The 24976-nt window shown below is 42.1% G+C and overlaps 1 protein-coding gene across 2 annotated transcripts in view; it reads right to left on the bottom strand.

Annotated features, from left to right (window-relative positions):
* Positions 1–24976, bottom strand: part of FHIT (fragile histidine triad) — a 648955-nt gene that overhangs the window by 86700 nt on the left and 537279 nt on the right. For both annotated transcript variants that reach the window (XM_009284393.2, XM_009284394.2), the window contains exon 6: positions 11944–12012. In XM_009284393.2, coding sequence (XP_009282668.1) covers positions 11944–12012 — 69 coding nt within the window. The remainder of the gene's footprint in view (positions 1–11943; positions 12013–24976) is intronic.

Here is a 24976-nt window from a genome sequence, read left to right as displayed (position 1 = left end):
TCTCCAAGGTGGCGCTTTGTAGAAAAAACGGAACTTGGCATGATGTCTACTTTTCCTTTAATTACATTGCCCTAATGAGCAACTTTCTTTACTCTCAGCAAATTTATTTCTTGAGAAGAAGCAACAGTAATAAATGCATAAAAAGGATCACCAGGTAGTACCAGAGAAGAAATATCAGCAGCTTAAAATGACAAGAGGTTGCTAAAAGTGGTGGAAAAACACTAGATTGTTCTCAGCTTCATTATGTTTACCACACTTAAAAGTGGAGTAAAGAATGTTAATCAATGGAGCACATTATCTAACCCAGGAACTGTCCTTTTTCTACTGGTATTTTCCTTCTGCACATGTTCATGAGAGCAACCCGGAAACACGAAGTGCTGATACATCAATCCAAAGCTCCTCTGCTCACATGCAGCAGAGGGCAATTCTGCCTCATGCCCTTGTGCAAGATGAGAGGAGAAAATCACATGCCAATAACATCCTACTGAGTGTCAATACCTCTCACCACAACCTAATACAGAAGGATAAAGGGCTGGCTTTTCAAAAGTCTTTAAGGTGTTTAGACATCTGGCTCTTGTTGAAAGTCAATGGCAGGCAAGGCCCCAGCTGTTTTGCTTATCTTTTTTTAGAAAACTCCACCTGAGAATCCACTTATGCTAAAGGACTCCCTGGATGTGCCTTTCTGGAGGCATTCTTATCATTTTTTCCCTAAGCATTTGCTAGGAGACACCACACCAGTGATGGTAGACCCCCAGTCCTAGTAACACCACTCTTATCTACAGGTGGGTGAACATGTCACCCCTTGCTTAAATACCTGAGGTGTCCACCTTCAGAGAGTAGCAACTGCTACAGCTCGCAGGCCTTAGCTGAATTAAGCCAGTGTACTCCCGGGTGACAGTCTGACTTTGTAAATGCCAGCAGTATTATTCTCCAGAAAAAAGCCAAAGCAAAGTTTTTTAGAGTCATCCAAGTTTTCAATGTTGCTCAAAGCTGGGGAGCACATCCCAGCATATCTATCAGCTGCCTTAGGGCCACAGTTTCCTACAAGGAAGCATGAACTTCATGTGTTGGGTTACTCCATGTAGCTGTAGATGGGTGATCAATCCACCTCCCTCCTTTTGCTTGTTCAGAGATTCATGGATGTATCTGCACTCAGCAGCTTTACCCTGACTCACTCCATAACTTCACAATGTCCCTTCACCTCTCTGCATCGCACCTGCAAGTACTATTACTTAATGCACTCACAGAGCTGGTAGGAAACTTAATTAACGTATGTAAAAAAAAATACTCAGAGGTCTCCAAAAACAGGCACTTCAGATGTAAAAGTGTGAAATGAAGTTATCTTCAAATAGAAAATTTGAAAGTGCCAGTGGAAGCAGACACCTAAGACCTTGAGTGTTTACGCAGCTTTATGTACTGTTATTTCTTCAGTAAGACTGCCACAGAATTGGCAGGGGTATGGGAAGAAAGTATGCTAGCACTTCGAATCTACTCGTAAATGCATTAAGTGCAACTATTTTACTGAGAAAAAGATCAGGAGGAGACCAGAGTCCCTTCTCCTGGGGAGCTAATCTCAATTACTGCTCACAATCATGCTTCAGCTGAAGAAAACCCTGCGTAACTCCCATGCTGTACGTGATCTGGCAGTTGTGTGCATTTGCCACTTCAAAGACACTAATGTAATGAATGAGAATAGACTTCTTCCTTACAAAAAGGAAGAAAAAAGTGATCGTTCAAGAAAAAAAAATTCTAAAAATAGGCCTTCCATTAAAAACTCTATTTATTGCAATGCTTTCCCACTTCCACAGAGATTACAATCCCTAGAAGCAAGTTGCCACTACACAGAAGTAATTTACGCAGGCAAAAGGGAGATACAAATGTTTAGTTGGATTTGCTTATATGTTTACCACAAACTCATGGTTGGTTTTTGCAATTAAATGCAGGAGGGGTTCTTTGCCAGCCCCGTACACAATACTGCAACTGTCCGGGCGATGTGGAACAAAGGCTGCCTTATTTCCCTGCTTTCCTGGTTATTGGAATACCTGTGCTTGGATAGCTATAATTAGGTTGCAACTCAGTCAAGCGGGATTTTGAAGCTTGCTTTTTCTTGAAGCAGTAAATGCCACTGCTCAATGTGGGCACCAATAAACACTTTCTCCATTTTGCAGAATGCAAAAGTTGAAATTTGGGAAAAATGCTGCACTGCGCTACTTGAAACCCTTTCAGTGGCTCCCTGCAACATGGGGAGGCATTTTCAGCCAAAAGAAGTTGTTAGCACACAAGTTAATTGTCAGAAAGATAAAAGTTTCCTATACATGGAAAATAGCAACATGAGCTCGTTTTGAAAACAGATTATATGTTTCCGGTAATTAAATTTGGAGTTGTTTCATTTTTGCCCCCCAAGGAAACACCGTTAGCTCCTCTCTTCTTCTGAGCATCCTGTGTGTTTTAAAACTCACACTTAATTCCACAGAGAATTAACAATTCTGAAGACTTTGCAGCGATATGGGCATTTTAAAGCTCCCTGCAATGAGACATCACCCAGTGTGGGAGTCAAAGCTCTTCACTCCCCCCACCCCGACGGGTACCTTGTGGTTCGAAGCTGGGAAGCGTGGTCGCTGCGGTCTGCTCGTGGCACTGCTGAACACCTGCCCCCCCCACCCCGACGGGTACCTTGTGGTTCGAAGCTGGGAAGCGTGGTCGCTGTGGTCTGCTCGTGGCACTGCTGAAGCCCACCTGCCCCTGCAGTGCCACGTAAACCCTGTGCAGGGTTATAAACGCTATCTAATAAATTTGAGGGCTGGAGAACAGTAGGAGAGAGGGGAGCAGATTCTCACATCATCAGGAGGGAAATAGACTTTTAAAAAGCCAGTTGTGTCTGTGCACAACAATGAAGCTTTATGTCTATATAAACTGACAAGTCAAATTGTACTCCTGGGCCCAATTCTCAACATCAGCGCCATTTGACGGTGATAGCTCGCCTCCTGCCTCTGCAGCCTAATGGCTCTGTCTGCCAGGAAGGGCAGGCAGGATGATTAAAATAAGCATTAACAGAATGGTTTGGTGATTAGCTTCTCCCTCTCTCTTTTTTCTCTTTGCTTTCTCTTTTTTTACATACAGTTTTGTCTGCCAAAGATTGCTAAAGCCTTTTCTTCATTAGCAGTGTACTTAACAAGTGTAAATTTAAAGTATTCATTTTCTTAAGGCCAAGGATTAAAGCAATTAAGGAAAACTGCTGCAACCTAGCACTCAAGTGAATCCTTAACATGGAAAAGAAACAATGGTGCTTAATATATTTAAACAAAACCAAATTGTGTATAATTATCCTGACACTCTGTCAAACTAAATTTTCACTCTGCTGCAATTATTTGTTAAAATCTCCTTTCTGAAACTGAAATAAACATTTTCTTTCCCAGTATGGGAACAGGTCTGTGGTCTCTTTGGACTACCTTCATGCAAAAACGTTGCAACAAAAGCCAATGTCCGCTCTCCTTCTGCACTCATTTTACCATCAGCCTTCTTCCTGATATCGTATGGGCCTAATCCCTCACCAGGTCTGCCCACGGGAGACCTGAGCCCTTGCCATCCCAGCAACTGGCCTGTGTACTTGCATCATCAGGGCCCAAAAGAGCAGAAAATAATTTTGAGTAAACGCATCTAGAAAGGGAAGTCATATTCCTGCAGTATTTAGCCTAAAATAATTTTGTACCTTTGCCTTTTATGCACATTAAGTCCTTCTTAACATATGGCAACGATGGTATAGAACGGGGCCTGATCTATCTTTGGCAATGAATTTTTTAGCTACTGTTTTGAATACGTGAAACTGAGACTTGCCTATGACAAACTCTGTAGCCTTTTTCCCAGACCACAAGCTGTAATGTAAAGTGTTGTCTTCTACAGAAAGAGGTGAGGTGTTAACTGTGAAACCACAGCGAGCTGGTAACAGAAAGGTGTTAACTCTGGAGCCTCAAGGATGGCAATTTATATTTCAATGTTGTTAACTGTTTCACTGATGATTCTTGTAGCAGAAATACTGAGCAAAGGCATGACACAATCAGATCTTGCTCAGAGATGTAGATGCTCAAATCCCATTCATTTCTGTGGAAAATAGAAGGTCCACAAGTTCCCACAAACACTAAGTTTATGAATAAAACCCAAACACACAGCTATAGCATGCTACAGCAGAAAACGTAAAAATGCGGCATTATTCGTCATCTTAGAGGGGGCCAAAATAAATACTCCATGTGCTTCTGAGCCCTCCACTCTGCCTATAAGTGTGTCCCCATAAAGTGTATGCCCATAAATATATATATGCAAATGTATAAATACCTGTTTATTAAAAAAGAAGTACTTTTCTTCAGATTTTATAATTTTCACTTTTATTTTAATAAACAATTTCATATTTAAAAGTTCCTAAATAAGAGATTTGTTGATTTTGGTTTCAACTTAAACTGTCAGCATGTGATTTTGGTTTCTGAAAACCACAAACATTCAGTTCTCTATTTTCTATTTTGGGATTATTGGCAGTTCTTTCTAACTCTCTTTCAGTTCAGCTTCCTTCTACACTTTTATTTCCCCAGAAGAAAAAAAAAAAAAAAAGCAGAAGGAACACAGTGGGCAAATATATAAAGGAAAAAGAAAGCGTGATTTTTTTTTTTTCACCAAAAAACCAAAACCAGAATACAAGCACATATCTGGAGAGCTTATTTCTCATATCTATATATTTTTTCACTCTTTTGACTCAAAAAATAAATTAACTTGACCTTGCAGATATTGGTAAACCCATCCCATCAGACTTTTATTTACTTCCCAATGAGGAAGATCGCTTGGCTCCATTAATATACCTCCACCTTCATTTACAAAAGTCATATTTAGAAAGTGGCAGATAGCATCGCATCTGAATCATTGAAGCTGCTGATTCAGTGCTGGGTGAGCCAACGAAACTGCCAGCAACAACCAGTTCAGATGGCGTCTCCTATGAGATGATCACTTCCCAGGAGGTACTTGAACCTCCACTGGACAAAGCTGATCCCTCAAAATATTGTGATCCACATTTGCAAGACAGCAGATAAAGGAACTGCCCCAAACTACAGGGTACAAAGAGCTCTTTCCTTGTGGGATCACAAGCTAAAACCGTAGCATCTTTACATAGCTGCATGTGGGTCAGAGGGTCGGATCACTGTGAGCTACCGGTCATATCAGAACCAGTCCTACGGATTGAGAAGGGACTCTCCAAATTCTTGCTATAGGCAGAACAAATTGCTGAAGTCAGCTGTTGTGCAGTGCGCTGGGTTTCAGTGTGATTTGCTTTGGGGGTTACCAACTAGCTGCTCCCATACCCTGAACTTTAAACAGAATGCAAGGGAGTATTTCATTTTAAGTTTATGGCAACATTTCAGTTCAGACAAGAAAAATCTCTCTTTGGAAAATAGTTTTGTTTACTTTCCATCTCATCAGTTCCAAAAAACTGAGTATCTAGGATACTAATGGGGCATGTTCTCCCCACCAGCATGAATTCAGCTTACGCTGTGCATCAAAGGATATGCAGAGGTCTGGAGACAGTTTTACCTCGGGGACTGGGAATACACAAGAAGCACCTGAGCAGCTAAGCAAGTCCAAGCACTGACAGAGTAAACAGGCCTGAGAGACCGTGTTCTCTTTAATCCCCTTATCAGCAACTTGTCTTTGGTTGGAGGCTTTTTGTCACTAAGTCACTTGCCAATGAACTACCATCAAGGACACAAAAGAGCAAATACACCCTGAGCTAAACACAGTAAACATCCTACAGAAGGGGCCAAGAGATCTTTTGTAATGGTCACAATAATTGGTCTCTGCTATATTATAGACTAAATGTAAGTGATTTCTGCAAGCCGATATTTTTTACCTATAAGGAAAACAATTGTAGAAACCTTGAGGCAGGAAAAAGTAAGAAGCAGCAAGAGCAGTGATGGAATGCAGAGAGACAGCTGGGCTAGAGGGCAATGAGACTACACGATGATATGTAAAATGCCAACTGTACATTACCTTCCAGACAAAGTCTAGGTGTAAAGGGCATGAGGGATGGCTGCCTTAATGGGAACCCTTCTAACCACTTCTAATTCGTTCCTGTAGTTGAGCTGATTCCATTTCTCTAGATCCGATGGAAGATATCAGTGAATATGGCTCTTAATCAGATCTGATTATGATATCCTGCTATCTTAAAATAGGTGCAGCCAATGTATGCGGCATACAGGGAGGTCTCAGAGATTTCAGGTATCAAATTAAGAAATGCCTCACAGGGTTGGAAAGGGCAGAAAATACCACAAACAGTGGGGTTTCCATCTAGGGAGATAGACGTGACGATAGGATGTCTCCCAGTATTCCTGCTAGGCCCTACTGACAAATTTGTCAGTTTTGCCTTATGTAAATTGGGCACGTGCAAGAAACTTGCACGGGGTGCCAGCAGTCTCCAGGGGTTTTCAAATCATAATCAGATAAAATATCATGGTCCAGAAAACAAATCATCCTGTTTGACTCAAAAAGGAAATTCGTTTGATGGGAAAAAAAATGTTTCAGGTCAACTCAAAATGACTTTTTGTCCGTTCAGCTACCAAATCCAAACCATAATTATTTGCACAGTTTTAGCTTCTGCCGCAATAATCTCAGCTGGAAATATTCATGCACAGTTAATCTGTCTTGCCCTGCTGGAGTCGCTATAATATCACAAGACTCATGAAGCAACTGGGAAAGGCTTATGCTCCTTGGCTAGCAGAAACCTCCTCAGATGCTCCGTCAGTCAGAAAGAGCGACACTGGCAAGACCAAGATGAAATCCACAGCCTACTGGGAAGAATTTATTTGCTGCCGCATCAGAAGAAGATAGTGAAATAAACTTGTACCTGGGAAAAACAGAGCTTTTTTAAAAAAAAAATATTACCAATTTAGATTCTGCGCTGCTTCCCTCCCTTTCCATGGGTTTACCCATGCAGTGTGCAAAGAAAGCAGAGTCTGGCCCCAAGGGAGTTCAGGTGCAGCAGACTGATCTACCAGCAGGCTACAATATGTTCCCAGAAGGTGCAATGTAATTCTGAGGCCAAGGAACAGCCTATTAGCTCTGCATGCCATTAATTTCCATGAATAGTTCAATCCAGTGCCCACAGAAGCTGTTGGGCATCTTTCCATTTTGTCTAGCAGGACCTGGATTAGGTTTTATTTATCTTTTCATTATATACCTTATCTTTAAGTAAGAAGCAGCCCAAACAGTTCAGTGCAGCTGTTCAGGTTTCAAGCCCTCCACCAGGCTTTGTGCCCAGCAGCACGCAAGACGCTGTCTGCAGGTCAGAGCGAAGGCATGTCACAAGTCAAAGCCACTCATGGAGAATTAAACTTCAGGCTTGTTTGACTAAACTTCTGAATTCACCGCGGTTCCCCTGTTTTGCTAGCCTGAAGAAGCAGCCCAGCAGGTTCTTGATTCACATGCCAAAATGTCTCCTTCATCCTCCCTGGAACTGGAAATGATTACTAATAGGTATTCTTGCTGAAATGATTTAACATAATGTGCTGAACGAGATCACTAAGTCAAAATATCTTTCCCTAAGTGACTCTCTCTCTGCGTGCCTGAATGCCAGAGGGAAGGAGGACAGCATGAACCAAATTCTTTTGCTGGCTTCTGTGTTTTACAAAATCTCTAAGCTACTGAAGAATTCACATTAGGAAGTTTCACCCAGGCTCATTACAAGAGGTCTGTGATGCAGGTCTGGCAGGCAGCCAGGGGATAGAGACACAGGGGTTTGGGTTAACCTCTCTCATTCACACTTTTCCCTTTTACGGTATTTTCAGTGCTTTCCAGCCTAGGTTGGGAACTGAAGACAGGTGAGGAAATGAGGTGGGCATGAAAGCAAAGCTGGCGAGGGGATGGGCATTCTTTGTCCTGCATGAACAGCCCCGGCTGTGCATCACTGCTGCAGCTGCATCCGTTACAGCAGGCTGCTGTTTTTCTGTGTTTCACCAAGTGAAACACAGAGTTTGGGGAGGAACAGGGGTCTGCACCACAAAACACACCACTGCATGCCAGGGATGCTCAGGGTTTTGCTGAGAGGCCAGGCAGCTCTCACCCATCCGAGTCTGTCAGCCTCAAAATTAACTTATTGAGGTCAGTACTCATGACAGCGGTATTGCGGACTTTTGATTCAGTCTTCCTTTCTGAGAAAGTCCCACACTCTCTGCCCCAGCACGGCTATTACCTGCCAACCTAAAGGATGATGAATGTTATTTATATTGTGGTAATGGCTAACCACTCAGTGGAGACCAGGGACAGGCTGTGCTATGGACTTTTCAAACATACACCGAATGAGGACTGCCCACAGATGGCTGAGTGTATGAAACTGCTGAGACATTTCAGCATAATGTTCTTGAATGCCTTGGACACGATGACCTCCAACAACTCTGCAGCACTTGTGCTGACTGCAACAACACAGGGTGACATTCGACAGTAAAGATGTTCATTAATACCAAATTCTTATCGGATACTGTGAACACGCCCTTACAATAGCAAAAAACCTCGTCTACTTCAAAGCAGGCAACTCCTTGGTAGGAAGGCCTTTAAGTTCCGTGATTAATAAATGTAAAAATATTAATCTATTTCAAACCAAATAGAAAACAGAGGAATAAAGAGGTATTCTGATTAAAAGTTTTCCTAATATTTAGCTGCTATAGTTTTGCTGGCCAAGAAAAAAAGTAAATAAATTAATAAGAACTCCTCAAGATGTAGATGAGAAAAGTAATCCAGCAATAGTAAAACATGAAGGGTCTGATCCTTTAAAAAAGCCTGTAAGACCAATTTAACTCTGACATGTGCACACTTGCAGGATTAGGCTTCAAATAATTGCAGGAAAAGGTAAGAACTGAAAAATTATACCTTTAACTTTTCACCGTGGTGAGCCCAGAGGGTGGGTAGCTAACACTCCCTGGGAAATGTCCTCCCAGGAAATACACCCACAAAGATGCAGAGGAAATACATCTAAAATATTCAATGCAGATTCTTTTTTTTCATTATTAATCATTCTCTCTGTATCTTAGAAAAATCATGCAGTGACTTCTTTCATATGCACTGAGGTACAGAAACCTAAAATATTAAGTGACATATTCCACCAAGAAATGCCTTAGAGAAGGTGCTGTGAAATAGTTGTCGCCCCTCTTTTATCCCTTCTACAATTAATGTTACAGTATTGAAGTTCCAAATATCTATCCAGAAACCAGCAGACATTAGTGTCCATCAACAACCTTATTAAAATCCAAATGCTAAAGATATACCTTACCCTTAACTATACTCTTTACACTTAAAAGTTGCTTTAGACGAGGCTATATCAGAGCTTCATAGCCAAAGGCCTGAAGATACCAGAGCCCAGTAAACAGACTAATCAGGGATCAACCTGATATGCTTTTTTCCGTCTTTTCAATTAGATGGGTGGTCACTCCCAAACCAAATGGGAGAAATAAAGCACACGGTAAGAGTCTGCAAGTACTTTCTAGCTGTCTCAACTCTAGAAGTCCCCTAAGAGGACTGATGTCTCAACATCTGGGCATTCCCTTCACTGTCAAACACTCACAGAGCAATGGGATTTGTCAGCAATCTGCTGAGCATATACAGATGACAACTGCAGAGCTTGGAGAGCTCAAAGGCATTTACAGATAGATAGTGGGTTGCAACAGATAGGTTGAACCAGAGCTGACATCCAGAATCTGTGAAAATTACGCCCAATAGCTGTAAAGCTGCGGTAGTTAAAGCAGGCACCACAATATGTAAAATTTAGCCTGGGTGTGCTTTACAATTACACAAATTGTTTAAGGGAGGCTGATCAGCCTCCATGTCACATGCTACAAGGAAAAGGCTGTGGGGCTGATTTTGGAAGGTGGTCTTTGCTGCCTGAACTACAACTCCATCTATCACTCGAATGTATGAAAACGAAGCATCATTTATAACCAGGTTTTGGATTGTCCTAAGTACAAATTTCATGGACGATGGATTTAAAGCTCTCTCTAGCACCCACATCTCACCTAATGGTACTCTATCCCTTGTAGATTTTCAGCCTGTTGCCCCACCATGATCTACATATCTTCCTAAATCTTATAAAAGATCTTCTTGACAAAGGGATATGTCTTGTTGGTACAACACAGAGAGGCATCATATCAAAAGATTTTTGCCTTACTGACATAAGCTCCAAATGATTTCCAAAGTCAGCTGTATTTTCAGTAATTTGTCCATTTTGTATTTTTCAAAATAGATTTATCCACTTATGATAGCATACAGCTTAAGCCTCTCCATCCTCCAATCAAGGCAGCAATAGAACTTTGCATCAAACTTTTTATAGCATCAAATGTGGTTTTTTTCCCTGGCTTCCCAAAAAACCATGAAATCTTTATCAGCTACAGTCTGTACAAAAGCATAAGTTAGCTCTGTGGTATTCAAGAATAGCTGGTTAGACTCTGAGGCTGTACATTCTTCTGCTAAAAGATATATTACCACATCTATGTCTAAATATTTTTGCTTCCTATGTCTGCTAAAAGCAACACCTACAATTGCCGTAACTGAAAATTACGAGACAAAAATATTTTTCACCAATTTGTCACCCTTTTGCATTTAACAACACTAAATGTATAGTCTAGTTCATTAACAGAGTTTTGTCTCTTTGTATTTACATATAACAAGGGAGAAATAAATGTGTTAAAAAAGAAGAAAATGGAATTGTAAATATGACAAAAATGGGAACAGAATTTGTGGGTTGGTGCAGCATCTAAAACCACTTAACACATTTGAAGAGGAAAAAATGTTAACTTTCAAGTTGCCTCACTTACCTGCTTTTAACTACAGCAGCACATAAGATGGCCATCATGTAATTTCATTTGATCTCCTGGCTCAGCAGTCTCATTATAAGGTTTTACCCTTATTAGTGGGGTTCTCAGTCTCTACGCTTCATGTAACTGGTCAATAATAAAATTTTTTCACCACTTTTGCATAGTTAAGTCATTAGAAAACTTTAAAATACACTATCTTTTTTTTGTGAGTGGAGAGTTGTCATCATGTATATATCACAAAGGAAAAAATACAAAAGCAGAAAATGTCATGAATTCTCCTTCAAGCAGATGGTATTGCAGTAGCACTGAACAAGTTTATATTAATTACTTTCAGAAAGAGAAGGAGATGTCATATTTGAGATAGAGGATCCTACCAAACCCACTAAGAACCATCTGTAAATGTAACAATAGTGAGATTTTTTTCATTAACTCATTGTGACAGCTGTCAAGCTGGGGAAAACTTTTTGTTAATGCCAGTACAATTGTTCATTTAAACAAAAGCCAGTAATTCAGTCACACTGGAACAGCTCATGTCCCCAGCTCCGCTGCACAATCTGCGCACATGCATATATTATTACATCTATATGCATAGTTGCTCTTTAATTTTTATCTTTGGGGCTATGATGTGATTTGTCCAGAGCATGAGCAGAGCCCTACAAAAAGCAGGCCGGAAGGCAATTTCTGATTGAGTTGTAACGAGCCGCCTGTGTTTTCCCTTGTTGGAAGGGGGAAGTTTGGCACCCCAGGCTGGCAGACGGGGTAGGACATGCTCCCTGCATGCCAGGCTAACCGCGTGGTCACCCTTTTTCCCCATACCCTTAAAATAAGAGAACACAGCTATTGGTAGAGATGTCATCTCGCTCTGTGTATGGTGACAGACTGAAGTACCAAAGAAGTCGACAGCATCCTCCCTCGGGAGCCTGTGTGACCACAGCTTGACCCAGAGCTCACAAGGAAACCCCAGTGTAGGGCTTGGTGCTATCGCAGGCTCTTTGCAACCAATAAAGATGCAGAGATCCCACTACCTCCACTCAAGGTAGGGCCTGTATCATTAAGATGATTTTCTAACAGCAAACCCAACTCTGAACAAGAAATGGAGTGCAGCCCTTACCTCCTTGTAGACATCGTCATTCCTGCTGAAGTCTCCGGCCCTCCTTGGAAGGACATGGACATGAACATGCTGAAAACATGAAACAAAATAATGGTGATTATCAAGCTCATGACTTTCTTTTCTGGATTGTCAGCATTATTCTCCACACATACAAGTAACCGTGCACAGGCTCCCACAGCATTATTTTCAGAGGAAAATACATTAACCTGTTCCATAACTGTATCTCAACTCTTTGGAGAATATAAAAGATGAAAAACGTGAGAGAGCAGTTCTGCTGTATTATATGAGCTTCAGAGTGAAATGCCTGGAAGTTTAGGGGCTCTGTGGAATTATTCATAGTTGTCAGTCAGAGATGTATTTAGCCACAGCTTTGAAATGACAATGTACCTCAGAGCTGCGTGTTGTGACTTCAAAACCGACAAGAATAAGAAGGTGCCGGTGATGGGACACAGCTGTAGCAGGTGTGGGTAGAGGGCTCGTGTGGGCAGCCCCAGGCTCAGTGCTGTGCTGCACAGGTCAGGGGATGGAGGAGCCGATGGTACATAACGGAGACCACGTAGGTAGAAAGGCTGTCAGAAAAGGACATGCACTAGGCTGTTCAGCACCGCTAATGCAATGTCTTTCGCAAGGTTAAAAAGACTTTAATGTTTTGCTTTTCCCCCTGGGAGGTTGTAGCCCGAATATAACAGACTGAAGGCCCCAGTGGTATGAGGTGCGTGCTGGGGGCACACGCCTGCAGGGACACGGGCTCCAGTGCACCAAGTGGTCCCAAACCTACAAGGCACAAGAATTATGAGCCCAGTTTTGCAGAGCCTGAAGCATGAGCATCACTCTCCTGATGGCAGGGCCATCGCTCGGGGGGTAGCAGAGCTAAGGACTATAAGCTGCACAGGCAGCCTTGGGCTACCCGGTATGGGAGGGAGGTGAGGGGCAATGTATTTTTGTCACAAAAGCTGATGAGATATGGGGAAAAGGAACAAAAATATGGACAAGCAAGCAAATATATGACTTGCCACCTTGCCAACTTGATGTTGTATTACTACTGTGACTATATTTTTTTTCTGTTAAGAGATTATGACAGTCTCTTCATACCATATAGGAAGGGTAATTCAAGATTCTCAAGACTCAAACTCTACTAGGAAATGAAATGCTCATCTATCTGCTTTTCTGCAGTAAGTTCAGCTACAACATTGCAAAGCATTCTTTTATCTTTTCCCTTTTCTCTTTCACTCTCTTTTGGGAGGAAAAAAACCCAAACCAACTGAGAATAATTCTTCAGGAAAAAAAACCCAACACCTCATTGAGGAGAGGCAGCAAAGGATCTGAGTGACAGATCACAGTTATGTGTCTCCAGATCTTTTTAGATGGTGCCTAAATCCTTTTAAAAAAAAGACTGCATCAGAAACAAATGCTTTACATAGAATTTAGACAGCTTGCACCTGACTCAATTTGATGAGGTAGAAACCAGCTGAAATTCATGCACCTCACTGAAACATTCTCAAAACATGGCTCAAGCCTATAACGAAATCCAAAATCAAAAAAAAGGTTTTCTTAGTCTATTTGTAAGAAAATTCAAACATACCTATATTGTGTTAGCTTCAATCCATAAAAATATTTGCACAGTGAATAAAATGAAATTACAAGGATGTTTCAGTTAATGAAATATTCTGAACACCACTCTTTTTTTTTTCTCAGCTTACCCTAGAGAAACGCAATATGCGATTGCTTATTCTTATCATTATCCATAGCTTTCAGTGTATTCAGCCTAGAGATGAGGATGATTCTTGAGGGTTAAAAACTGTGTTTTTGAGTAATACATCAGTGATAGTGTTCTGATAGTGTATTATACTAATATATCATGAGAGCGATAGTGCTCTTGTGATGTATTAGGGCAATGTATCATCTGAACATCACTGCTCTCATGATGTATTGCTCAAAATCACAAGACAAGTTTAAAGATGGTCTTCAGTAGCCCTAGGCCTGAAATTTTGCTTTTGGACAAAGACAGTCTTTCAAGAAAAAAAAAAAGTGAAGATCAAAGTTTGCAGTGGTACTGTAAAATTTCACTAGTGTGTCACACCCGTGGTTCTCATTAGATTTTAAATTTATTCATAAAAATAGAGAATAATCTGCCAGTCAGTTTCTTTCTCTTCTGCTACAAGGAGTGATAGCTTTGCTACAAATATCAATTTTCAGGAATTTCTCTTGGTGATATATATATGGTCTAATATCAGCTCTCAACAACCATATCCCCAAGAAGTTCAGCCACCTTTACGAGTAATTTTTATTTCTGTGGCAGAATGTTCCAGGATGCACACAGGAGAAGATCTGTATACCCACGACAGACAATTTGGAATATCAGAAAGCATGCAGGGATGTAGTCCGAAGCTCAGTGCAGACACGCTGCACTGCAGATGCACAGACCAGCACAGCAGGTAATGAATGAGCCTAATGTGATCTTCTACCCAAAATGGGCTCTTGTGATCAGCATGAAAAAGAGATGAAAAAGTGTTTATGACAGCATATGGGCCACTTGGCATCAGTGGGGACGTTCTCAGGGGTTAGTCACCTTTACTACATGCATTACGTTCTTACACAATGCCAGGCTGCACAGCAAAATCCATCAACTGTATCAGAAAACAAATGAGTATTTCCAAGGTTTGAGGTAACTACAAACAATTTAAAAGAGAGTAATTTTTTCCAGACATCCCTTTTTTTTTTTTTTTTACATTCTGTGCATGGAACATAAATAAATATCTGGATTCTCCCTACTCTTTGTGTAACAGAAACGAACAGGATCGGCAACAGTGTCTCAAGTAGTTTCCTTCTCTTCAGCTTTACCGAGAAAACACAGGGAAATACAAGCAGCACAGAGCAGTGGTTACCACATAGTGAGAAACACCGAACAAGGGGATTTCACACCTTCTCTAATCTGCCTTTCAGCTTCTGGACTTCCCAACTTGGGGAGGCTGGTATTTTGGTTCATTAGGAGTTCTTTAATTGATCATTTTTGCTCCTTAGTGCTATTTGTTATTGTTAAAGCCTCAATCCGCCAAGGCACTTAAGCACCAGCTCGATTTCCAACCTGTGAATTGGTTCAGTGGGAGTATTTGCATCCTGGATATTATGTATACGTCTCAGTGTTTTGCATCTGCTGCTGGCTACAGGGAGGTCTCCACAACTGTAGGTAGCAGAAATAACTTCAAGGTGCCCGCAAATTAAAGTTGCTTCCTTCCATTTTGTTTTCCAGGCGAAACAAAAACCTGCACGTCCAAAAAAGACATTTGCAGTTGACTGAAATGTGTCAGTAGATACAAACAAAACATTTGGCTGCATTTTTTTTTTAACCAAACAAACAGATTTAGGCAAATCTTCCCTCAAAACACTGCTTGGAGACGAAAATTCCAAACAGTGTGTACACAAAATGTCAAAATAAAGCATTTCAACTTTTTCCCCAGTTATTGTGGGTATCCTCATGTCTGGTGGGTGGCAGACAGCCCCATCACATTGCAGCAGTCTGTATTCAATCACTGTTGATTGTATTTCATTTTTTTCCTAAAAAATTGCTTTCCCTCATTTTGCAGTGGGTGGCAGACAGCCCCATCACATTGCAGCAGTCTGTATTCAATCACTGTTGATTGTATTTCATTTTTTCCTAAAAAATTGCTTTCCCCTCATTTTGCATTATTTTGATTAATAAGCAAGAAAAGCAACATACAACAGCCAAGGCATTTACATTAATGGACCAATCAATATCACCCGCATCAGGGTAGAAAAAATGCAGACACACGTTTGCATTGCTTAGAGTGTTAGCTACCATTCCCTCTTCTTGTCAGACACTGATGGAGAAAGCTGCGCACAATCGCAGGAGACCGGCACACTGGGTATGACAACATGGGGACACAGCAATATGTCCCCAGGTGGGGTACACCATGTGGGTCAAAGATGCCTGAGACCCAGTTGCTTCTGATACTGGGGACAAGGTTTCCTGCCAGGGATGTCTGTGACAGCAGCAGCTGGAAGGAGGCTGCGGGAGCTGAATTTTATAGCACCTTCAAAATTAAAATTATTAGACTGACAGTTTTGCAGGGCTGGGACTGTAGCTTCCTCTGTTTTCATGGTGGCTACCACATTATAAATGAAATCTCAGTGTGAGAAACTTCTAATGGTGAGAATTATCAAGTGATGCAAAATCACTCTTAAGAGACGTTTTTTCAAGATCTTTAAACCATGAATGGCAAGAGAATTAGAAAAAATACTGCAAGGAACAAGTCTGTAGTGCCATGAGGAAATTGTGAGCCAGAGCCAGCACGTGCCATCTCTGACCTCCCACCGCCATGAGGGGATCCTCAACTCGAGCCCCACGGTGTTCCCAGCATGACTGTGGGAGTGTGGGGCTGCTGACGGGCACTCCGGAGCGCACCCATCCCACCACTGCTGAAAACTGGCAGCAGCACAGGCATTTGTGAGATTACACATCTAAAGTCGATTTCCAGTGAACTGGGGCTGCAAAATGCTCGCAAAAGTGTCAGCCAAAAAACCTGGAGCCTGTTTTGTTGGAAAAACACCCACTCGGGTCAGCTGAGTTTTGCTTCAGCACTCAAGGCCATGCAGAAAGCAATGTTCCTAGTTACGTCTGTTTTTATATACTGAATTATGGTCGAATAACCAATGTGTCACCACTGCACTGGATGTAAAACGAAAATACTAGGCAAAAATAGACACTGAAAGAGATTTCCTGGGTAGACCAGAATAGTGAAGAGCAGATGACCCTGCCACACACCACTGGGGAGGACATGGACATTGCCTGCAATAATTCATGAACATTATGTTGTGTTCGCTCAGCTGCTGTGCTGGTTAGCAGAGCAACAAAGCTCAGCTTCCAACAGAAAGGGAGATAATAGCCTGTACGAGAGCTCCTCAGCACACACCCAGGGTCTATTAGCAGTAAATGTTGCCATAGGATAAATACATACAAACTGGCAACGGGTCACGCAACCTTGAGGACAGGGGGACTGCCAAAAAGTTGGCAGAGGAAGGGCTGTTCCCCCCACACCTACAAAAGCATTATGTGGCTGAGCTGTGCCTTCACGCAGCGAAACCAGATGCCTTTCAGCAGCTTAATCCTTTCCCTTGTTACTTTTCCTTCTTTCTACAGAGACAAAGCTTTGCAGCCGTGGGCTTCCACGGTCTCATGGTGCAGCAAGATCGGGAAAAGCCGTGATGTGGGGCACGGAGGGCCACGAAGAGTAAACCCCAATGTCCCTGCCACTGTCGTGTTCAGGCAGGTGGAAGGGCAGGAAGGGCATTAGCGGCTGCAGGCAGCAAGACTTGCTGGCCAGGAGACCCCCATCAGCCAGTTCGCTGGGAAAAAGGATGGTGGTTTGCAGATAACAACTTGTTTGTTGCAGAGTCCCCTGTCCATTACAGACACATGGGCTTCCCATGGGAGGCTGTGATAATGCTTCTTCTAAACTACCAGATTAACTGTAGAAATTCCAAACTAATAACCATTCTCCAAGTAAGACTGTTAGCAAGTGATAAAGAAAATCAACCATAATACTGAGATAGCCACATGAAAAATAGAGCAATTTTGTCCTCTCTGTAAACTGGGCTTCCATGGAGCCCTTGTTTGCTATTCTTGATTAACTGCTCAATTATCCCTGTTACAAAATTATTCCGTGGAAAGCCCTGCCTGTATATCCATAGCTCATTAACAGAAAGCAGTCCCTCTGCTGTCCCCGAAAATACATGGCATTACCCAGACGCTAGCAGGCTCAGTACAGTTGCTCTTTCTAGGCATTGCAAGCCAATTTCTAGGACCCTTGACTTGCAGGCTGAGGCAAAGACATCTTCATGGGAAAATAATTTCTGTTCAGTGAGTATTTATGAATTCTTGACATTTTTCCTAGTCCTGAATTGGGTTGGGATGGAGAAACAAATTAAAAAATAAAAATAGTCCTATCCAATATTTGGAAAAAAAAGAGTTTTGGTCAATTAAAATACTCAGTTTTCACAGCCTTCAAAGTTATTGCCAACATTAATATTTTTCTTTTTTTTTTTTTTTTTTTACATTTCCAGGACTTATAAATTTCATAAAGTAAGACCACTTTAAAAGACCTAATTTTTATAAAATATTAAAACATGACAGGAAACTACTTGAAACAACTCCTTTCCTACAAAAATGCCCTGTTTCTAAGAATCAGCATTTTCCTTTCCAGCTTCACTAAAACCTCATGCACGAAGCTGTATAGATGCAGACACTCGGCGCCTTCTCCCCACATGGCAGCTCTGGCATTCTGGTGGTAGAAGTTGCTCCAAACCCAGGAAGGCTGCACAGACTAACACACTCTTGTAACACCTTTGCTTTGGCTCTGGTTTATTAAAACACAAAACCAAAGCTTGCTTTTCTAGCATCATGAGAAACATAAGGATGTGATACAGACAGAAAGGAGTGGCACAGACTGCCAGACATGAGAGAAGTATGTGCAGAGGGACAGAGGGACACTTTGGAAGGGAAGCACAGGGAAACCTGTATCTGTCTCAGAAAGCCCAGGGCAACAGCAGAGGAAACAGCAGACATGCAGGTGGGAATGGACTAGAAAAGCCACCAGAGAACAGGAAGGGTAGGAGCTACTGATAGAACAGAGATGGTGGTAGAAGTTTTGTGAATCAAAAAAGTCCTGCAGAAAGAGGGTGCAAAGAAAGAAAACAGAAGAAACTGGAACAAGTCTGGGGAGAGGAGGCCACATAGGCTGTTCAGATGCTACCATGCTGCAGCGTGAGGACCCTTTCAGGTACTTGCAGTACCTCTGCATGGCACTGCACTGTACACATACCCTTAGGAGGGAAAAAAGAAAGCTTTGCAATGAGCCCTACCAACATTTATGCCGTGAATTTGCCTCTGGAAGTGTGAGTATCAAGATACTTGCTCAGCACAGAGAACATGTACTTGGTAAAGCAACAAAATTAAGAGAATTTGCAAATATATCAGAAACGAAACCAAGTGGGGGACTTGCAGCAGAGTACATCTTCAAACATGTAGATTGAGAAATGTACAGATTCAGCATCCTCAATAAATAATATATCTGTCAACTTCTATAAAGTTTTAAAGAAATGAACTGTGGATGAGCTAGAAAAGAGTCCTAGACCTAATGAAAATATGCATAGAAAGATTTTAAACCCACTTGAGATCTACAGTTATAACTTCCACAGCTGAAGGCAACGTTAACATTTGAAAGAGAACTGCCAACTCCTCCCCCCCCCAGCCCCAAACCCAAGAAAACTGGCACAATAATGAGGGTAATTAGCCTGTTCATTGGAAATGGTGATTCAAATGTAATTTGGACATCTCCTGTGAGATCCTCTGAAAGGCAGCAAATGAATAAACCAAATGGAAATAAAGGTGGGATGGTGCTTCTGAACTGATATTTCCTGACCTCTAACCTGGTCCGCAACTCTAGGAATGAGGGTCGACACATGGTGGTAGGAAGGTCAGGCCAAGGACCATCACCTTTCATCTGCCATTATTCGGTGCCTACCACCTAACCAGCACCCACAGTGGACAGGACAGGACAGGACACGTCCAGACCTGCTGGAGCATCAACCATTACTCTGTGTGAATCAATAGGAAGAACAACACCTTGGTCCAACCAAGGACCCTGATGGGGAAACGGCTACGCCATGTTTCCTGGATTATATGCCAGCAACGCTACGATCAGAACACTGTGAGACCTGTACAGCATCTTCTACCCCCTGAATACCAAAGAACTGCAAAACCAAACCTAAACCCTGGCAGCCCCTGTATAAAGTATCACTTCCATTTTACAGATGGTAAGGCTGATGCACAAACCAATGAAGGTGCATCTGAAGCTGCTCAGGAAGGTGGTGCAGGCTTAGGGACAGCTGGGGAGCACCTGCCTTGAGGTCCTGCGCATTTGCCTTCCCTCAGGGTCACTTTGCTCAGGTGTTTTTGTGCAAATTTAATGTTGCTGAGATGCAAATGAAAGCACAATTGCATTTCCCCTCACCTCTGATCTTTAGTTAAGTCTTGATAAATGCATATTGTTTTAACACTTGTGATATGTATAATTAGGGTTCTTTAATTTATGTTTCAATAAAATGTTCTATAATAAACATTTACTGCTCTGTGAATAAACATTTAAATGAAGCTCCTAATGGGGGTTACATGTTTCGAAGCAGTTCATGGCTTTGCCGAAGTCTCTCCCTATACTTAATGAGAGTCATTTCCATAATCTGTGCATTATTGCCTAAGCCTCCCTTTAGGAATATTTTACAAAGTAAAATTCTGTGAAATATTATCAGCCAAAAGAGAAAATGCTAAGAGGATTATCAAATTCTCCTATTAAAGGGACAGCACAAGCTTTCATTTCCCCCCTGAGATGCTAACATTGTAATTATGTAGAATGTGCTTACTAACTATCACACCAGTGTGTTATTACTGGGTTGTTCCCTCAGAGGCCCGGTCTAAATGAAAAGGATGGGAGACCCCTAAAAGGTCTGCTATGAAGGGCAACATAATGTTAATTTACTTTGTGATATTAATAAGAGCAAGGATAACCCCCCCCCAGGCGAATCTTGTAGATGTCAAGAAAGGTCCAGCTCCCTCGGAGGGGACAGAGTGCTGTTATGTACAAAGTTGCGTACAGCTTCTCCCACAACGTCAGCCCTACAGCCCCACAATTAACACCCAGGGTCTCATCCCCATTTTGCTGAAACTTCCACCCATTTTTTCACTGACTCCAATAACGGCAGGACTCGGCACCCCAGCTGAGATATAAAGTACACTTAGGTCAAGGGAAAGATTATTGTTGGAACACAGAGGGTTTTCAATTCTCTGGAATATCTGCAATGATACAAACACCTGTAAGATATTTCTTCCATGTGTCTGAGGACATTTGAGGAGAGCATAAAACTGAAATATATCTTCTCTCCACTAGCAGGGAATAAGAGCATTACTGCAGCAATGGCCCACTCCCCCTTTAATGCAGGGGGTAGGGAAGTTGGAGGAAAATGAGAGAAGATAAATCAGGACTGGATGTGGCAGGGGGAAGACAAGCCTTGCATACCAGTTACTCTTATTCTGAGAGGGAAATCATTATCTCTAATTTTTGTGGTTATTGTCTTTTTAGGCAACTGTTGCAACTTCTTCTAGGATGATGACAAGGTTCCCACAGAATTAAAATACTGTCCCTGTCTCCTCTTTCATTAGTTAAAGATGGAAGAGAGGTGCTACTGCAAAGAGAAGGAAAAGGTTTCCAGTGACGGTAACGTGACCGAGCCTCATAACTTTCTGCAGAGGATGAAATGCATTCAAGCCACGATGCTTTCCGTCGCAGTATCTATCCGTGCTAAGGGAGATTTCTGAGGCTCTGTGTCACTACTGAGGCATTTTATACCTTGAGGGATACATTTCCCAAGAGCTAGCAAATATCTCTGTGCTTACCTATAGCACTCACTAGACTGTATTTAGTTATTTATAATATTAAAATTATATATAGTAGCTATGGGTTCCAAAACATGGGCTGTTTTCCTGTTTTATTGCCAAATGTGCACATTCATCTCTAAGGTTTAGCTGCTTCAGTTAAACCTTTTAAATGTAAATTATTTTCTGTTATAAAAAGCTGATTGTGGGAGTTTTAGTATTTCAAAGATGGTAATTTATGTGACTGGAACAAAATAAAACATTCAACAGAAACAGAATTTTACTTGATCAGAAACACTTTTATGTTTCAGTATAGTTTTCTTTTCATATTTTCCTCCTGCAGCAGTGGCCTCTGTCTTTCAATTAGCTTGAAACAGAAGATCTTAGATAAAACCGTAATTTAACATCATTTGCATATGTGTCATTCCACAACTTCTTCACCTCGCATTTAAAGTATTTTTAAGCTGTTATGAACCAATGCCTGAAATCCCTTATGCAGCTGCTCAGCTGTTCACCCCTCAACAGTCCACCAAGGTCTCTGGGACCTTGGGGAAGCAGGACCAGTCTCCAAACAACCCACAGGAGTAAGTCTCCTCCTTGTCACCTCAAACCTTTTGAATGGCATATCCAGTGAGGGAGCTGAGAATCAAGAAAGCAGATTTTCGGCATGGACTATGTAACTGCTGGTCAATCCTATTTTTCTTTGACTTACTTCCCGCACACGTTGTTGAATTTGGGATACAAAATGGTTTTGTGGAAGTAAACAGCCTCCTTGAAAATCAAACTTCATAGGTCACCTACAACGTCACCCAAAGGTGACTGAAATCCCTGTAACGACTCCTTGGTCTCAGCAGCTGTTGGATCAGGCCTTGCAGAATACCATGGTATCAGCACCAACACAAGTCACCTTTGAAGATTTTGACAACAACCTATACAAGCTAATAAGTTCTCTCAGGCTACCAGTGCAAAAGTACTTTCATTCTTGATTTCCCAAGTAACTAGGATTTTTCTCGTCATCTTTCATAATATGCAGCCCTGTGCTAGTTCCCTTTTTGCTCAAGCCAGTGGCAACACTCTTACTAACTTCAGGTTAAGTCCTTCATGACCTGTAGAAATCTGGCAAGCAGATGTGCTAATAATGGCAAACGATATACAATAGTATGTCCCAAACTTCAAAATAAAATAAAATGCATTCCATTGCCTTTATTCACTGTGTAATATTTTGAAATCAGGTTAGAAAAGGTACCGATGTCCCTGTCTCAAACTTTTTCTTAACCTCTTAAAGTGCTTCTTGTATAAGCCCTTGCAAGGCATGCAACATTTGCACATCTCCCACCTAAGTGTAGTGAATGGCTACAAGGCCAACACTGATAAACACGCAGAAATGCATCTTCCATTGACTGTTTGCTAAAACAAGAACTCGATCCTTTTAACTTACCAATTTAATTACAGAAATGTATTATTGATTCAATCTTTCTTCATATTCATGAACTGGCTAGAGAGAAGAGCAAACTGTTCTCTAGTACACTTTCACCTTGATAAGCATGAATTACCCTAATTGGGAAAGGAGTTCTTTCAAAATTGTTTAAATCCACAACATCCTTTCAACCAGGGAACTTTGGTGGATTCGTAATGCTCGCCGGCGTTTGCCAGGAACCCAGCTGAAACCACCAAACTTGTCCTGGAGACCTTTCAACAGACAGTTTGTCCAAATGGACTTGGACTGTGACTAGCAGGGCCATATGGGCAGAAGGGTAGCAGAGGTGAACAGTTTGTTATTATGTCCCTAAGTCGTTTAACCTTCAGAATTACGATTCCACACACTCTGCCACCCAACAGGAGGCTGTACAAGCAGGTGAAAAGATAGATGTCTATTCTTAATGACTGTTTAGGAGACTGCTGCGCTCTGGTCTGTGCCCATGTTGGTTCAGTTCATTAATGTAATTAACCAACAATCAATCTTTTTAAATTAGTTACACAAAAACAGCTACTGCCAGATCAAATGACATGAAAGTTAGGTCACGCTCCATTTCTGCACGATTTAACATCCACACTGGAACAGAATACAGGGCATAGAAGCATCAGAAACTGGAGCCAAATTCATTTGAAGCCCTACAACTTAATTAAAGTGTGCAAAATCTGTGCAGCTGGCTTGGTCTTATTTGTATGGCCTTCCATGTTTGCAGCTAAACACCTTGTATAAAATATAAAAAGTGCTCAGAAGACAAAAAAAAAAAAGAAAGAAGTGTTTCCAGGAAATATTTAGTAGTGAAGGAATTTAAATAATTTTAAACAGTGTAACTTTATGCAGGGCTTGAAACTGGACCTTAACAGCAGCTTTCATGATTCACAAGTGTCTCTGTCCACAAAATAAAATGAAAACAGAAAGAGCTGAAGTTGGTATTAGTGTCTGTTCCCTTTCTTTGGGCTAGGAAAAGACCAGCAAAGCAACCTCAGTTTTCACTGAACACAAAGGTTACCTGTGAAGGGTTACAGCACGGTTTCATCGTCAGCCTCGACATGCTGATCTGCTGTCCCAGGATCAGAGCTGAAAGCAGCTTGTAACGCAGGCTCACAACCTGCCTCCCTCTTTCCCCTTCCTCTGGGGGCTGAGGAAAGGATTTGGTTGGCCTAAACCTGGTGCAATGTTTTCTCCAGAAGTGCTGGCTGAGGGGTTGCTAAGGTGACCGAATCCTGCCCCTACTCACCTTCCAGCCCAGTGCTGGAGGGATGAGGAGCAAACAGCAGTCCCGCAGAGTCTCGTTCGGACCAAACAGACCTTGCATCGTACAGACATGCCCTGTTTGTGCCAGTCTGAGAGCTGGTCTCAGGGGAAGCGGCTCAGTGACCTCTGGGTTGCTCCTTGTGCGGCTCCGTGAGCCCGAGCCAGGCTGTGAGGGGAAGCGCGTGCCCCTGTGTTGCTGGCAGGTTAATGCGCAGCTCTGCCTGGTGGGTGTGGAGCATCTGCAAGCTCGGTGTGGGTGTACTGTCAGCCTCGTTTGAGACTAATAGACAATTTCTTTCTCAACCCTCTAAGCTTAACCTGAACTAAAGTGCTTTCAATTTCCCCAAAAGGCCAGGTTTGCAACTTTGCCTTATGCTTGTCCATTAAGACAGCATCTGGCTTCTTTTAATCCCTTGTACTAACTGAGTTAATCCAATTGCTTCCACTGGGCCTAACGCAGACATTGCTGCTGAATGATTGCCATGAAACCAGGTTCCTCCTCCTAAATCCACCACGAAACGGATGGACAAGGGCCTCCCTGCAATGCAGTGCTGCAGGAGAGTACGGCAGTGCCTGCCCGGGCTGCAAGTCTGCAAATGGCTGAGCACATCCCATAAAGTGCTGAGCACCTTCCCTGTTGTTTGCCGGAACCGCCATTGAAGGTTGCAGGATCAGGCCCGCAGATTCCCCTTAAGTGAAGAGCAAGTGAAACACTCACCTGGTTTTCACTTTCATGAAATCAGGCGATTAGGCTGGTGCAGCAGAAAAGGAGGAGTGGGAATTAGGGCAGATGGGGAAGGAGAGGGAGGATGCCTGCTCAAGTTTCATTTTGAAAGCTGAATGTAAATTAGCATGACTGGAGA

Source organism: Aptenodytes forsteri, unplaced genomic scaffold (genome assembly GCF_000699145.1).
Source record: "Aptenodytes forsteri isolate BGI_AS27 unplaced genomic scaffold, ASM69914v1 Scaffold53, whole genome shotgun sequence".
NCBI lineage: Eukaryota > Metazoa > Chordata > Aves > Sphenisciformes > Spheniscidae > Aptenodytes > Aptenodytes forsteri.
The sequence above is the reverse complement of the archived record's forward strand: the minus strand, read 5'-3'. Positions and strand labels throughout refer to the sequence as shown.